At 39.1% G+C, this 13,784-nt stretch overlaps 1 protein-coding gene across 1 annotated transcript in view; it reads right to left on the reverse strand.

Annotated features, from left to right (window-relative positions):
• Positions 1-337: 337 nt before the first annotated feature.
• zgc:109889 (uncharacterized protein LOC553542 homolog) overlaps positions 338-13,784 on the reverse strand; it is a 66,973-nt gene continuing 53,526 nt past the window's right edge. The window contains exons 5-11 of the mRNA XM_059354604.1: positions 12,224-12,341; positions 9,039-9,107; positions 8,517-8,561; positions 7,025-7,158; positions 5,137-5,427; positions 2,300-2,715; positions 338-1,585 (exon numbers count right to left, since the gene is read on the reverse strand). Of these exons, the coding sequence (XP_059210587.1) occupies positions 1,428-1,585; positions 2,300-2,715; positions 5,137-5,427; positions 7,025-7,158; positions 8,517-8,561; positions 9,039-9,107; positions 12,224-12,341 (1,231 nt within the window). The 3' untranslated portion in view covers positions 338-1,427. The remainder of the gene's footprint in view (positions 1,586-2,299; positions 2,716-5,136; positions 5,428-7,024; positions 7,159-8,516; positions 8,562-9,038; positions 9,108-12,223; positions 12,342-13,784) is intronic.

Below are 13,784 nucleotides of genomic sequence, written 5' to 3' on the forward strand. Positions count from 1 at the left end.
AGCTATTTTTGTTGTTATCATTATATTTAGTTGTTCAAGACATTAAAATTAACAACAAAATGAAGAAAACAAGGTGCATCACAAAGGACATTTTTGACTTTTTAATTTTAATTAAATTCCAATTTAGTCTCTTGATGATTATTTTTTATCGTAACCTTGCGATTTATGTCTTTATTTATGATTCAAGGCTGATATGTTTTATTGGTCTTTTTCGTCACTTTATTGCCATTAATGTGGTTCTTATAATAAATTGCACATCCTTCTATCCATATATATATATATATATATATATATATATGTATATATATGTTAAAATGCCTGGTGCATCACTAGGGACATTTTCAGTTTTTTAATTTAACTTTTTTTTTTGATAATTTGGCGTATGCTTTTTCATTAAACAACAACATTAGCATTATGTAAACAAACTGGTTTTTGTTGGTCATAACATTTAAGTCAATGAAAGTGGATTTTTATTGCAGTTTTAGGAAGGAAAGATTGAGTGTGTTTTATCCGACACCTTTTAATCTGTTAAAGACGTTAATAATCAGTCACTATTTACTGGATAAACAATGGTAGATGATTAATATCCTGCAGGACATTTAAATCAAACCAGGTGATTGTGCATTTAGTGACAGCTTCATGCTGTATTTTTCAGCTGTTAGCATCACAGCAGCCAGAGTTCATTCCACAAGGATGATTATGCTGCTGATTCTACAGTCTTGTGTTGATAAAATGTGACCAAACTCTCTAAATGAGGCTGCAGCCTCTTAAAGAGAGAGTGTGCATGTTTGGTAAACAGGCACGGCGCTGTGAGAGTTTCTACGAAGCTATTTTTTCCCTGATTTTCCTGACTTGTTTCCATAAATTCTTTCTCAACATTTGGCAGATAAGTTACGATTGCACTATAATTATTTTATTTGTCTTGTGCTATACCATGTGCTTTGTAAACACATTCCCCCCGTACTCACTGGGGGCCCACCTGACTACAGCTATTACAGGCTCTCACCCTGTGATCTTCATAATAATTATCACTCAAATACGTAGGGAGGGAGAAGTAGGCGCGTTTGTTTATCACAGCTGAGTGTTAGTGGTTAAAAATGAGAGTTCGGGGGCGGGAGGGCGTTATAAATAGTGTGATTGTGAGTGTGTTTATCTCGCCGTGTGGTTAGACACACAAATCTCGAGGGTTTGGCGTCGTCAGCGGCAACGAGCAACGATTTAGCAACCTGTTGCTGAGCTCAGAGAGGCGGCGTTTACGTGTGTGAATGTATGCATGTATGATTGACTTTGATCTTTTTTTCGGTTAAAATGTAAATGATGAACGTTAAAACCAAACCCCTTCATTTCCACCACAGTGTCTCAATGTTTCACCTCCCTTTCTGACCCCAGTGATCACCTCCTCTCTCAACTCCTCCTTTTGGAAATGTTTAGTCGGACCACTCGTTCTCGTCCAGCTCGGAGTCGTCGTCGGACTCGCTGTACTCCACGGCGATGCGGCGCGACAGGATGGTGGCCACGTCGTTGCCAACGGGCTCCCTCTTCGCCTCCTGCTCCCTCTGCTCCTGCACCTTCCTCAGCTGGATGCCTGCAGGGGAGGAGATGGAGGGAGGGAGTTAGGGAGTGACTAGAAGTTCTGGCGTCCTTGGTCTGATGTGATTAGAGTTGTTCCGATTCCGATACCAGTATCGGAAATTGCTCCGTGAAAACTACAAATGCTACAAAACGACGCATCCGCTTTCCCGGCTTTAATGGTAGAAATGCGGTAATGCTTTCCAGGCTTATATGGGTTAAATAAATTATGTTAAAATTAAGTTAAAAAACTTTCTTTCTCACTTGTGCACCGTTATGGTACAATGTTGCCCAAAAAAGAAACAAATTGACCAATAAAGACACAAATTGATCACAAAATGATGAAAAAAAGATACAAAATGGTCAAAAAAGACACAAAATGACCAAAAAAGACACAACATGGCTAAAAGAAGACACAAAATTACCAAAAAAAGGAAACAAAATGACGAAAAAAGACACAAATTGACCACAAAATGATAGAAAATAGACACAAAATGACGAAAAAAGACACAAAATGACAAAAAAAACATAAAAATTACAACAAAAAAAAGACACTAAATGACCAAAAAGACTAAAACACATGAACACTTTAACACAGTGGAGACAGAGCTGACTTCCAAAATGATTTGGCGACCCCCAGAAATCATCTCGCAACCCCAATTGGGGTCGGGACCCCAAGGTTGAGAATAGCTGACATAGAGGGTAAATAAAGACTGAATCCCACACTCACCCCTACGTATGGCGGCCAGCAGGTCGGAGCGGGCGTCGCTCATCGGGATCATCCCCAGCATGGTGGACTTCCTGGCCGAGGGCGCGGCGTCCACGGCCGACTGTCCCACGGCGGCGTGCGGCGGTGACGGGTGGGCCTGGTGGCCTGCGGGGGCTCCGGGCGGCGGAGGGGGAGGGGCGGCCGGCGGCGCGCCCGAAGGAGGGTGGGAGGGGGAGGGCACGTAGTTGGCCGGGGGAGGAGGGGGGGAGGGGGAGTAGGGGCGGGACAGGGTGGAGGAGGTGGGAGGGACCGCGGAGGCGGCGGCGGAGGGCGGGCCGGTGGCGGCGTCGAAGGCGGTCTGCGCCGAGGGGATGGTCGGGGGAGGGGGAGGAGGGGCGGGGGGGATGTAGTACTCTGGGATGGTGGAGGGTTGACCACTGGGGAGGGAAAAAGTACAGAAGGTTAATAAAGTTCATCAAAAGGTTTTTAGCCAGTTGTTCAATAAATCATGTGTGACGAACACAGAAAAAAATAACCAAATCTAAGCTGAAAAGAATTACATTTGGTTAACCCTCTGGAAAATATAGAAAACATGTTTTATTTACAGTAATAACTTTATTTATATATATGTGTGCATTACTTACTGTTACAGGTGCATCTCAATAAACTAGAATATGATGGAGAAGTCCATTTCCACTAGTTCAAGTCAAACAGACCCAACCAAGTATTGAGTCATATACATGGACATACTTTTCAGAGGCCAACATTTCCATATTAAACATACTTTTTAAAATTGGTCTTTTGTAATATTAACATTTTTGAGACACTGAATTTGAGGTCTTCATTAAATGTAGAATTATAATTAGAAGAAATTAAATACATTAAGACATGAAATGTTTCATTCACATGTGTGTAATGGATCTATATAATGTGTTATTTCCACTTTTTGAATTGAATTACTGACATAAATAAACTTTCCTATGACATTCTAATTTATTGAGATGCACCTTTATATTGCAATAAAAGGCTGCAGTGAGTAAAATGTGACAGAAGCGAAAATTTTGGTCATTTTGTGTCTTTTTTTAAAATAATTTTGTCTTTTTTGGTAATTCTGTGTATTTTTTGTCATTTTGTGTCTTTTTTTTGTCGTTTTGTGTCTTTTTTTAAACTAATTTTGTGTCTTTTTTGTCATTTTGTGTCTTTTTTTTGGTCATTTTGATACTGCCTCCAGCGGCCCCCAGGTAATTTGAGTTTAAGACCCCTGCCATAATCATTATCATTAGAAGAAATTAAATAAATTAAGACATGAAATGATTAATTCTGTGTGAAATGGATCTATATAATGTGTTATTTCCACTTTTTGAATTGAATTACTGACATAAATAAACTTTTCTATGATATTCTAATCTATTGAGATGCACCTTTATATTGCAATAAAAGGCTGCAGTGAGTAAAATGTGACAGAAGCGAAAAATTCCCTGAAACTGCTCGGGGTTCAGGGTTAAAGAATAGTTTGAGCTGCTCTCTTTAAGGGAATAGCTTGACATTTCATGGGTTTAAATCTGCACAAAAACTGCATGGTAGAAATGACAAGTTCTCTGTCTAGACGAGCCGTTTCATTTATATTCTGTTCACTGTTTGTTGTGTCGATTTGAGGAGAGCTGCGAGCCAAATTTCTGACGAAATGAACCCGAGACTTTCGGGGTCCCACATCACTGGTTTGGATGAATGTCAGGTGTGGGAGAAGTCATGCGGAGACATTTTGAAAAGGTGAGACGATTTCATTTTAACATTCACAGCAGCAGTCGGTTGACATTAGCTCGGCCTTTGCAGTTTAAACATCATGTTTCACTTAGTTACTTTACTATCAGACTACAAAAAGGCAAATGTCATGAGACACAGTAATGTGTTGTGCACTAACTACATTTAAGAAACCTGAAACTGCACAAAACTAAACCGAAAATACTATAATAGTAATGCAAATACTGTGAAATACTACAGAGAATGGGAAGAAATAAATAGATAGAAAGACAAATACATTAGGGCTGGGCGATATATCGATATATATAGATTAAAAAAAAATATCGATATATTTTTAAATGTGATATGGAATTAAAAAAATAATTAAAACTTATTTTTATTCCTTGGCTTTCAACCACGCATCTTGTTTTTAGTGTTTTATAGTTTGCTTTTATTTATTGTTTTTTATTTTTATTTTTTTAAAGCAAATGAAACTATTTATTTTAGTGTTTATTCATGTTATTTATTTATTTATTTAATTGTTCTTGTTTTGTTTGTTTATGTACAGCACTTTGTTGCGGCTGTGGTTGTTTTAAAGTGCTTCACAAATAAAGTTGAGTTGAGAATTAGACCATATCGCATATGTCGATATAGTTACATTTTTTGTCTTTCTTTATATATAAATGCTGCCCTTACTAGGGTTTGTCATATTTAGTTCTTTTGTAATGTTCTGTCAAATTGGTCATTTTGTGTCTTTTTTTAGTCATTTTGTGTCTTTTTTTAGTCATTTTGTGTCTTTTTTTAGTCATTTTGTGTCTTTTTTGGTCACTTTGTGTCTTTTTTTAGTCATTTTGTGTCTTTTCTGGTCATTTTGTACTCCTGTTGTTATACAGTATTTATGCTCACTTAAATAAGCGGTTTCAATAAAACTTGTGACATGTCATATTTGACTTTGACTGAACATTTGCTCTCACTTTGCGATAAAAATATCAGGATATATATCGTATATCGATATTCAGCCTGAATATATTGGGATATGACTTTTGGTCCTTATCACCCAGCCTTAAAATAAATTCCCATTGACAATCAATAAACCCTGATCTAAACGGGAAGCCTACCTGTGTCCAGCCCGGTATTCCTTAACGGACTGCTGCCTCGGCCCGTTAACCGTTGGGTCTCCACCAGGCGGGGCGCCGTGTCCTGATGGGGTCCTGCCCAGGGAGGCGGCATGTCGCCCCGCAGGCCCCGGTGCGGCTGCTGGGTTTGCCGGCCTGAGGACCCGATCCAGTGACTGGGTCTGGGCTGCGGCGCTGAGGTGGTCCCTGGTGGGGTCGGTGGGGTGGACGGCGCTGGGGGCCTGGGTGGAGGGGTGGTTGGGACTGGCTGGGTACGAGTCGGACGCCATGGACCTGTTGGCAGGAAAACGAGTGAAAACACAGGTTTCTCTCCTGGATTACTGCAGTTATAGTCTGGAAATGATTACTTCCAACAAGGAGGTCAAATCTTTGTTTGTTTGTCTGTCAGCAGGGAAAACGTACAGGTCTGATTTTCATGAAACTTGGTGGAAGGCTTAACTCTAACCAGAGGTGTGGACTCGAGTCATGAATATGATGAATTTTGACTCGACTTGAAAAAATGTAAAGACACTTGCAACTCGACTCCAAAAAAAAAAAAAACAGTCTAATGTCATGGGGTCCTTTTTGACCCCTGAGGACCATGAGTGTGATTCTTTTATTTGTTTGCTGACGTTCAAAAATGAACAATGCTTTCAAAACATACGTTTCACTAAAAGTTGACATAACCTACTTGTGCTACTGTGCATTCACGTCAATAAATTATTAGTTCACTAAAACTATTGAAAAAAATATTCAGGTTTTAATACTTTTTTTCCCCTCTTGAAATGAGGCCTAATTTTGTATATTTGACTAAAATTGACCAATAACAATGAAAAAATATGAAAATTAGATAACAATTTGTTGCTATTGTTGTTAACCAGTCTAATGTCATGGGGTCCTTTTTGACCCCTGAGGACCATGGGTGCTATAAAAATGTATAAAACACGTAAAAATGTATGAAAATAAGTTGAAATTTATATTATCTATAATGGATGCAGATGGGATTATTTGAAAATTATTGGGGTCAAAAATTATTTGGGGTCAAAAAGGACCCCAGGACTAATATTTTCTTTACTTATTGAGATTTATACATGAAACTGTAAAAATAAAAACATGAAATATAAATTAACATGCTCTGAATTACCTTCTCCAGAAGAGGGCAGCATAAAGCTTTAAACCACACAGCAGGACGGTTGGTGCTGCTCAAGTCTCTATCACAGGTGTGTGCTTCAATGTGTAACTTCAATTCAATCAATACCTGCACATTATATACTATTTAGAGCAGGGGTCTCAAACTCAAATTACCTGGGGGCAGCTGGAGGCAGTATCAAAATAACCAAAAAAAGACACAAAATTACTAAAAAAAGACAGAAAATGTCAGGAAAAAAAAATTACTTAAAAAAAGAAACAAAATGACCAAAAAAGACACAGAATTACCAAAAAAGACAAAAAATTGCAAAAACAAGACACAAAACTACCCAAAAAAAGTAATTAAAGGGACCTTCCACACCCAACACGGTAAAGTGCCATTCATATGAAACTCACATTAAACTTTCATATCAAGGTGGGGGGAACAAAATATCATCACGAGGGCCGCAATTGGCCCCCGGGCCGCGAGTTTGAGACCCCTGATTTAGAGTATACGGACACCATTTATAACTGTTCAGTCTGAGGAAACCAGTAAAAGTCAGTGACGCTTATATATCTGAAACCTCACACTCACACACACTCCTAATAATCTGACCCGTGTGTGTTTGTCCTCTTGTGTGCATGTATTTCTAGTTGTCCCTGCAGAGAGACAACTCATCACAATAACAGTGATGCTTTGTGACAAAGAGGGACCCTGGAGGGAAAGCCTCACACGTACAGCGTCTACGGCTGGTGTTTGTACCTGCTATCAGGGGACAGGGAGCCTTCTGAGGACATGCCATGGTAAGGTGACGGGGTGAGCCTGGCGTCCGGTCTGAACTCTTTGTCATAGGCCAGGACGTTCCACTCCTGGCGGCGGTTACGAGCCTTACGCACCTTTAAAAAACAAAACAAAAAAAAACAGCATAAAGGGGTTTGTTTTTCACTGAAGACAAAAGACAGAGCACGTCTCTGTCTGATGAATAATGCAGGTGATGGCGTTGTTCAAATTTCAACTGAAAAAAGCAACATCTGGTGCTGCTGTATTGGTTTAATGTTGAGTCACTGCAGAATCAGCACAGCTGCACCTCTCCATGGGCCCATTAAGGACAGTGCTAATGAAGAGTGTCTCACTGTCTTCACTTTAGGAAATTGCTTTAATATACTTTTATTAAAGAGTGATTAAGTGTTCTCCCACACCGCCAATGGTCTCCTCTCTTCAAATGTACTCCTATAAAGCGGAGATCACTGTTGGCCCCCTTAAATACCGGCAACACGTTCATTTCTCTGCAAATTACACACTTATGCAACCCATACTGCTGCAGATATATGCATGCAAAAGCTTATACAGTACATGCATTTCAGTTTGCCAGCGTAAAGCATCATTGTGCACTGCAGCAGTGAATGTAACAGAAGAAAAGTTTGACTTACATGAAGATTAGTAAAGTAAAGTAAGTTAGTAAAGGTTGCCGACCCCTGATCTACACAGTCAACACAATTTCAAGGTGGACACATTAATACCATTATTATATAAATACTTTCATTTTTTCATATATATTTTTTATTTATTGTCCCGTGCAACAATCAATGAGTCGCCCCCTGCTGGCCATTAGAAAGAATACAGGTTAAAGGCGATTGCTACATGTACTATGTTTAATCTTATAAACCCCTTTCAGACTGCAAAAGTCCTGCTATATTGCTATAACGAGCTGTGCCTGCTTTTTGTCTTAGGACATCACCGTGGTTACAGCAGTGAGCGGTAACGGGGCTAGTTGGTAGATTAGGCTTTGACCAAATCCTGTCAGAAGCATTAAGGCTAAAACATCCTTTTTGGTGGTGAAACAGGAGTGTAAAGTCAAATGTTCTTCTTTTAAAATAAACTTTCGCTCTAAACTATTTAAAATGCCGTCAGCTAGATCGAAAGAGTTTCGCGTCTGCTGCAGCCATGTTGGATTTGTAAGAAAACTACAAAACTACAAGCTTCCGTCTGTCCAATAGTACGCGTCATCGTCTTGCCGTCCCTCCCCGTTCTGTGGTTGGATCCCTAACACAGGGCTAAGAAACGGCCTTAGACACCAGACCCTTTCGCAGTTCGAAATGAAATCGAGCATGCAAGGCAGTATGGGTAAACCCAGGCTAGCAAAGTACAGCATGTATGCATGTGTATTACTGTTTGTTTGTGTACAATAAGCGACAACTTTTCTGGCAGAAAAACCCTGTAGAAAAGCTGATGCTGAGTATAAATCCTCACTGACCTTCTTCACCTCTCGGCCCGGGTCCTCAACCTGCTTCTGCTGCTCCTACAAGAGACAGAGGCAGACAGATTGACAGAAGAGTGGAGAGAAAGTTAGTCGTTGATTATTGATTTCTCGTTGGCAGAGGAAGAGAGAACAGGACCCCATCACCAGCTCCTTCACCATGGGGTAAATCCATACACACACACACTAGTCTACTCACACCCAGTGACTATTAAACACACACTAGCAGACGATGGACAACAGAGCCAAAAACCTCTAGAAACACAAGACGGGAACCAAACCAATCCAATCACAGAAGGGTTAGAGAGAGGGTGAGGTGGCAAGCGAACGCAACGTGACACACATGGACACAAACAGAAAGGACGGTGTGTGTGTGTGGGTGTGTGTGTGTCTCTTTTTTGTGCTGAAAAGTGGTGTTTTTTTTCATGAGTGTGTATTGTGTGTTAGTGGGAGTGTGCAGAGGTAGAGTAGGGGGGGAGGGGGCAGGCGAGGGCAGGTTAGGGGTCTGGGTTGTCTTACAGAGATGGACAGGGGGCTCCTGGGTGGGGCCTGTCTGGAGTGGGGCCTGTCAGGGTGGGCCGGACAGCCCTATGGAAACATGGGAGAAAGACAAGCTGGTGCGTTAGACTGAGCAGAGGAAGAGGAAGAGGAGGAGGAGGAGGAGGAGGAGGAGGAGGGGGGCGCTGTGCGACTTGGAAGGCCAGGTAACTATCATGGATACATAAAAAAAAAAAAGAAGGAGGGAGAGAAAGAGGAGGAACGTGGAGATGAGCCGTCCTCCTGCAGCTGAGCTTCAAACCTGTTGCAAAACTACTTTGTATCTGCAGGGATTTTTTTTTTCCAGGTTGAGAGGAAAGGGACAGAAAAAAATGTGAGTAGCATTAAATTGAACAGAAATATTGACATAGTGCAAACACATACAGCAGCAGCTGTTCAGGGGAAGATGGAGAGACGTGGAGCATTTTAAAGTGGGAAAGGGGAATACCAGTAAAAAGTAAAATTAATCTCTCTATGCCAATTTTATTGGTTTAACCCTTTGATGCACAACATGGTCTAAAGTGACCCGACAGTTTTTATGTTCTATATCTTTGCAATAAATTATTTTCATCATTCAGTATTCCAGGTTTTCCTCAATTAGTTTTTTGATCATCATACATCCTAATTTTATGCTTTCCTTTATGGATTTTTTAATAAAATCCCTTTTTGTGTCATTACTCTTCTAATGCACAACATGGGTAAAAAAATGACCCATATCCATTTTTTAGCTAAGTAGCTTGCTAAGCTAACTACTTAGCTAACTTCTTGGCTAAGAAGCTTACTAAGCTAACTACTTAGCTAACTTCTTGGCTAAGTAACTTGCTAAGCTAACTACTTGGCTAAATACTTAGCCAAGTAGTTAGCTTAGCAAGCTACTTAGCTAAAAAATGGATATGGGTAATTTTTGACCCATGTTGTGCATTAGAAGGGTAGTGACACAAAAAGGGATTTTATTAAAAAATGAATAAGCTAAGCTAACTACTTGGCTAAATACTTAGCCAAGTAGTTAGCTATGTAATAATACAAAAACTTTTTTTCTTCATAAAGTATGAGAGGCAAAATGGAAATAATGATCTGTTGTTATCAAAAACAAGATACTTAAAGAATACTTGGAATATTCAATCATAAAATAAGTTGATATCAAAAGACAGAGCACAGAAACACACAGCAAGCATGAAATAACATCGGGAATCAATGTGCGTCATTTTTGACCCATGTTGCTCATCAAAGGGTTAAGTGAACACTAAGTGACAGAGTTCAGAAGAGATTAACACAGAACTAACTGGGACAGACAGAAACTTATTCCCTTTAGTACACGATGAGTTCAGTGTGTTCTTTCCATAAGTCAAACTGGTTGAAACTAATTATGATTCCTAGTTATTTCTGGCCCTTACTTAGATTAAAAAAAAAAAAAAACTGAATAAGAAAGCTATTGGGAATAAGGCTTAACCCTCTGAACCTACAAATCTGCCAGCATGTATTCATAAAAAGTAATAATAAACCTAATTTGCAAAATTTTCCATGCCATATATCATAGCCAGAAACTGTAAAAAAAAACAGAAATAATAGTCAGATTTTAAAATTTCCGACAGTCTGTCAGTTCTATCAGGAAAAATAACCAAATATATGCTAAAAATAGTAGAAAATCACTTTATTCTACTTAACCTTCTTACTTCTACTTAAACTTAATTCTTTAAAATTACGGCTGCTGACACAGAGCTGAGAGGAGTGGACAAGACATGAGGAGAGGTTGAAAAATATATTTAAAAAAAATATATGTTTAGCATTTGGAACCTCCTTTTTTGAAATAAATATATATATATATATATATATATATATATATATATATTTAATCAATTCTAATTTTTCTAAATTCTAATATCTCTTCCAATTGAGGATTTATTTTCTTTTTATTGATTTATTTGTGTCATAACTGTTTTACTGTGTTTCTCTCTACCAGCCATTATTATGCTATTATTATAAATGTATGGAGTATTTTTTTCATACAAAAACAGCATAAATGTGTAATTAGCAGCTAATAAAATTAGCCATTAACTGTTGTATTCCCCTTTGGCCATTTATTTGTCTCTGGATAATAAACCTGCCCACCTGCTGCTGTATCAATAACCAATTACACAACAAAGCAAAGCTAAATGGTGAGTACAGTCACATAGGAATACATACAATGAAACAACAGCATAAAAAATACACAATTAGGCAAAAAACAAAACAAAACTGATTAGCAAATAAAAACAGCAGATGAATTTTATTCACTTGTTTTGCAACACGCTCTCAATCACATACATCCAGCCCGCAGCATGTGTACAATGACACACAAACAACTTGTACTCACACTAGGGCTGCACAATTAATCAAATTTTAATCGTGATCACGATTTTGGCCACCACGATTAAATTAACCTGATCGTCGGTGATATTTCCATTTTAAAATGCGGCTCTCCTGCATATCCAGTCAAGCACTTTCTACACCAACCACCAGGGGGCGAACGCATAGTTAAGGATTCATGTAGCTGCCTAAATAAATAACGAGCGAACGATAAGCAGGATGTGACGTAGTACTGGACGCCACAATAACACGCACGATTTGTAAAAGCCGGCGAAGCAGTGTTGCCACTTTCATATTTAGCGACTATTTAGACCCCCTTAGTGACAGTTTTTCAAAAATAGCGACTGGCAACAAATCCAGCGACTTTTTCTGGTGTTATTGGAGACTTTTGGAGACTCGTTCTTACTCCTTAACGAGGCTCATTAAGAAGAGTCGAATTGGCACAGTCCTCCTGCAGCAGTCTCTCCGAGCTGCAGAGCCGGAGGGGATGTTAACCCCTTAGCGTCCAGTCTGCAAATTGCTAATAGCCTAACAGCTAGCTCTGTAGCAGTACAGTGTGTATGTGCTGCTGCTGCAGGAGGTGTTCACTTAGCGATGTCTGTTTGTTTACAACAAGCACCGGACACTAAAAACTGTTCCTATTGTTTGTTTAAAAGTAGTGCAATAAAAATACAGATGTTTTCCCTAACATGATGAATAATCGCGATTACAATATTCATCAAAATAATGGACATTTTATAATTTTGGCCATAATCGTGCAGCCCTAACTCACACACGCATGAAGCCAACCAGCACACACTGATGCGTACACACACACGTACCTTCTGCCGTCTCTTCTCCTTGCGCTTGTCCTCGGTGGCCTGCAGCATCTTCTCCTTCCACAGGTTGAAGAAGTAGGAGGGGTCAGTGTAGAACTTCAATGCATCCTTCTTGTCATCTCTGTGCAGAGGAATGAGGAAGAGTGGGTGGAAAAGAGCAGAAAAAAACACCATCAAAAAACAACAATTACTTCCTTGTAGAGGACTTTGAAGGAATTTAATGAAAAGGAATTAAATATAGTTTTGCTGATATGGATCACTACATTGACATCTATGACTAAAAGATCTATACCAGGGGTCGGCAATCTGCGATTCCATTACTTATCCATTATTTCTGTTTTCCCTACGGTTTTAAAAACTTTTACCTTACCATCTACATTTTGCCAACTTCAAGTCTAGTTTTGAGTTTCTTTAGCTAGACTAGCTTTCGATTCCAAATCTCTAGAGATATTTCTTTGGTGTCCAGCCTCATTTGCATTTGGCTCCTCGCTGCATTCTGATAAAAACATATTAATACATTTTCATTATTACTTAATAGTAATGTTGGAAGGCTTATTTAGACTTAGCAGGCAATAACACCTACATTGTGAGGCAAAATAAGGTTTGCGGCTCCGTTCTGACATATTTTCTTTTTTTTTTGTCAAACAGTGGCTCTTTTGTTAGTAAAGGTTGTCGACCCCTAATCTATACAATCAACACAGTTTCAAGGTGGACACATTGATACCATTATTATATAAATACTTTCATATTTTCATATATATTTTTTATTTATTGTACCGTGCAACAATCAATGAGTCGCCCCCTGCTGGCCATTAGAAAGAATGCAGGTTAACCCTCTGGAGTCTGGGGCTATTTTGTCCGTTTTTTAATCCTTTTCATTCTGCCTGTATATAACACTTAAAACAATGTTTACCACGTCATGTCGACATCTTTTTTTTATCAGCACAACCTCACCTTTATGACCTGATCATTATTTTTTCACTTTGACTTACTGTATCAACATTTTGAACCCAAAGAAACACAACAAAATGTTACAAATGTGGACACAAGTTGCATATAGATAAAATGAGGATAACATCTAGTTCTATATTTTATACTAAATATATTTGACCTAATCCCCGGTTTTACTTGATGTCCTGTTGATGGCAGGGAAACTCACTGCTTCATCATGAAGAAGTCATATGATGTGATTATGTTGGTGTGATTGGTGACTCCAGAGGGTTAAAGGCGATTGCTACATGTACTATCTTTAATCTTATAAACCCCTTTCAGACTGTGTTTCTGCCTGCTGTATTGCTATTAAAAGTGATGCACACATCTGGACACGCTTGATATTACCACGTTATTTCAAGATAATGATAATTTCACGTTATAACATTAGCCGGCGATCAATAGTGAGCTAGCGTTAGCGACTGATCATAGCATGCTAACGTTAGCTGGCGATCGATAGCTGGCGATCGATAGCGTGCTAGCGTTAGAGTGCTAGCGTTAGCTTGCTAGCTATTATTGTTTTTGTATAATAAGCGACGGCATTATCTGTACAGTAAGCTTATTGTAAACAAAC

This window comes from Centropristis striata, chromosome 17 (assembly GCF_030273125.1).
Source record: "Centropristis striata isolate RG_2023a ecotype Rhode Island chromosome 17, C.striata_1.0, whole genome shotgun sequence".
NCBI lineage: Eukaryota > Metazoa > Chordata > Actinopteri > Perciformes > Serranidae > Centropristis > Centropristis striata.